Source organism: Amphimedon queenslandica, unplaced genomic scaffold (assembly GCF_000090795.2).
Source record: "Amphimedon queenslandica unplaced genomic scaffold, v1.1 AMPQUscaffold_13520, whole genome shotgun sequence".
NCBI classification, from domain to species: domain Eukaryota; kingdom Metazoa; phylum Porifera; class Demospongiae; order Haplosclerida; family Niphatidae; genus Amphimedon; species Amphimedon queenslandica.
In genome coordinates, this window is record NW_003546244.1 from 512,567 (window position 1) to 515,310 (window position 2,744).

Genomic DNA, 2,744 nt, shown 5'->3' on the forward strand with positions numbered 1-2,744 from the left:
GCGTTCTTCGGGTCCAGCATGTCCATCTCTAGCTTCGCCATAATTTGTCATCAAATGAAGCTCAAACGGAGTAACGTGTGCTAACGAGGCTGTAACTATCACACGTTGTGGAGGCTCAAGCTCAGCCATGGTCCTTGACTTTCCAAAGACGTCTTGCAAAGACTCGTCTATCCTATCTTTCCTCTCTGAAGGTGATGCAGACACTACATAGGTCATTCTGCTCAATATGGCTCTTGCATTATATGCATCGACTTTCAAATAAGCCAACAGACATGCTGTCATGCCACCAGAGCTTGTACCAGCTATGTAGTCAAAATATGAGCACATTTTTTTGCTCTTGCCAGTAACTGACTGGGAGAGGCTTAACATCCTTTCTTCAATGTTGATGAGAGCTTGAGTGGTTATTAGTACTCTCATCCCACCTCCATCTAAACTAAGAAGGAAAGTGTTCTGGCTCTCCTGAGGCTCGGGGAGGGTAGGGTGCTCTGCAAAATATTTTTCTGTTTTCCCACGAAGCTTGTGAGCCTCAAGCAAAAGCTCAATGATGGCTTTGTTTTCCTTTTCGTAGTTTTTTTGAAATCTACTTGATTGCTTCTCTTTGTGGGTTGGCGAATCGGTTTGGTTGAAGTTAAACATGAGCATGCCCAAGGCTAGTTTAACGTCTGGCATCCCTCCATAGTCTGATTTCAGACGTACAGCTACTTCAAGTGGTGTTTCATTATTATGGTTCTTAATAATAGGACTAGCATCAAATGCAAGCAAAGCCTTGACCATTGTGACGTTGTTATTCTCCACTGCCAAGTGCAGAGCAGTGTTACCTGTATCTGCTGCCCGGAGGTTGGGGTCTGTATTGTAAAGGAGGAGATTGAACGCTGTTTTAATGTAATTCATCTGAACTGCTTTCATCAATGGAGACAAGCCACCATCAAGGTAGTCAAAGTGTATGCTGCCCATCCTGAGCAGGCTCCTGCTTTTCCCTACAGCCTGGAATTTAGCCTGGAATTTTTCTTCTTTAAAATTGTCCCATAGCTTATCTGAAATACTGTAGTCATCGCTCTCAAAAGAAACAGAGACTCTCCTCGCCATCTTCTTTCTCCTTTATCAAAGTGGGGCAAGAAATAAGAGTGTGACACTATTTTATAGCTTATGTAGCATCTGCAAACTAAATTTGCTTCGTATACGTTTAGGCACTGCCCCCATAGATGCTGCGCGCCCCAAACTACCATTTGGGGCAGCATCTCCTACGGTATGCTTTGAAATAAATACAATTATGCTCATTATGTCAACTATGGAAAAGCAGTAGGATTGAGGAAAAAGTAAAGAAACAAGAGGGTACTTGCAAACTGGTGACTGTGGTAAGAAATCCTACACCACTGCATGAACCTGCAAAGGAACATTCCGCACCGTGAAGGCTTACAGTATTACAGCATAGATAAAAGGCCCGTTGGATACTCTCTTTAGGTATTATTTACTCTTAATAATACAAACACATGTGGATATGAAACAGGTACACAAATTTATAGGTGACATCATGACTAGTGTTCCTATGCTCATTTTGGATTGGAATGCTAATTGTTGAGATAAGGGTACAAAACAAAATGTTGTTAGAACCATTCACATTTCAGAGCAAATATGGTAATCAGTGCAAATGATAATGCTAGCAACATAAAAATTTATTTGGGGATAGATAGATTCATGTCTCCTTTGCTTCTTTTGATATAAATAATGGCGTATACTGGCACCACTGCTGTAATGACTGGAATCACTGCTGTAATGACTGGCACCACTGCTGTAATGACTGGCACCACTGCTGTAATGACTGGCACCACTGCTGTAATGACAGATGTCAAAAGGACAGTTCTTGCTCAAAGACAGCCCCCATTGCTAGATGCAAATATCAACCCGCTGCATAGATCTGCATAGTTGCTTATACAAGCAACGTTATCTGCTTGAACTGATGAGTGCAAGATGAGGAAGAATACTGTTGTTAGTAAAGCTAGTCCCATTTTTGTTTGCTGCAAACTAGGCCTAGGCAAATCATGTTTCAATTTTTGCCTATCATGCTTTTAGGCACTGCTCCAAATTCCATCATTATTATGCCAATTATTATGCTCATAGTTTAAAGGGTAACTACACCCCAAAATTCTTTCCCCTGAAATAAGTTGGTAATAAAGAAAGAATCATAGGAAAAATAGCTAAAATTATTAAAAAGTACCAATTCTATACTTAGGCCTGGTTTACACGACTACGTTTTAAAGTAAAACGGAGATATTTTTAGCCAGATAAGGGTCTCGTTTACACTAAAACACAAGAAAACGCATATCAAATCCGAACAAAAGAAAAACGAATACCAAAACGGATAACTCTATAAACGAATGATAAAGTCCAATAAAAACGCAGCTGCTGGATTAGTGTAAACACCTGAAAACAGTCATAGCAAAAACGATGCAGATTAGGCTAGCGTCGTCGTGTAAACCAGGCCTTAAATCTTGGGTCAAAAGTTGCCTTGCAGCCATTATGTCAAATCACTTCCGGTGGTGGGCGTGGTCACGCGATGACGTAGATGGGGGAACATTAGCAAGTTTCTGCATTGAAATATTAGCAAATTCAAGGCTGGATTTCTAAGTTCTGTGTGCAAGAAAGCAGCTAAAAGGTATTTTTGCAATTATTAGAAGCTATAAAGAGTTAAAATATTCAGTCAAAATTTAAATTTGGTCATTTAGCATTTTTCATAAATAGATAGA

At 40.1% G+C, this 2,744-nt stretch overlaps 1 protein-coding gene across 1 annotated transcript in view; it reads right to left on the minus strand.

Moving 5' to 3' along the window:
• LOC109581354 (85/88 kDa calcium-independent phospholipase A2-like) overlaps nt 1-1,118 on the minus strand; it is a 1,831-nt gene extending 713 nt beyond the window's left edge. Inside the window, exon 1 of the mRNA XM_019995413.1 lies at nt 1-1,118. This exon is cut by the window's left edge and continues 713 nt beyond it. Coding sequence (XP_019850972.1) covers nt 1-1,086 — 1,086 coding nt within the window. The 5' untranslated portion in view covers nt 1,087-1,118.
• Nucleotides 1,119-2,744: the final 1,626 nt, after the last annotated feature.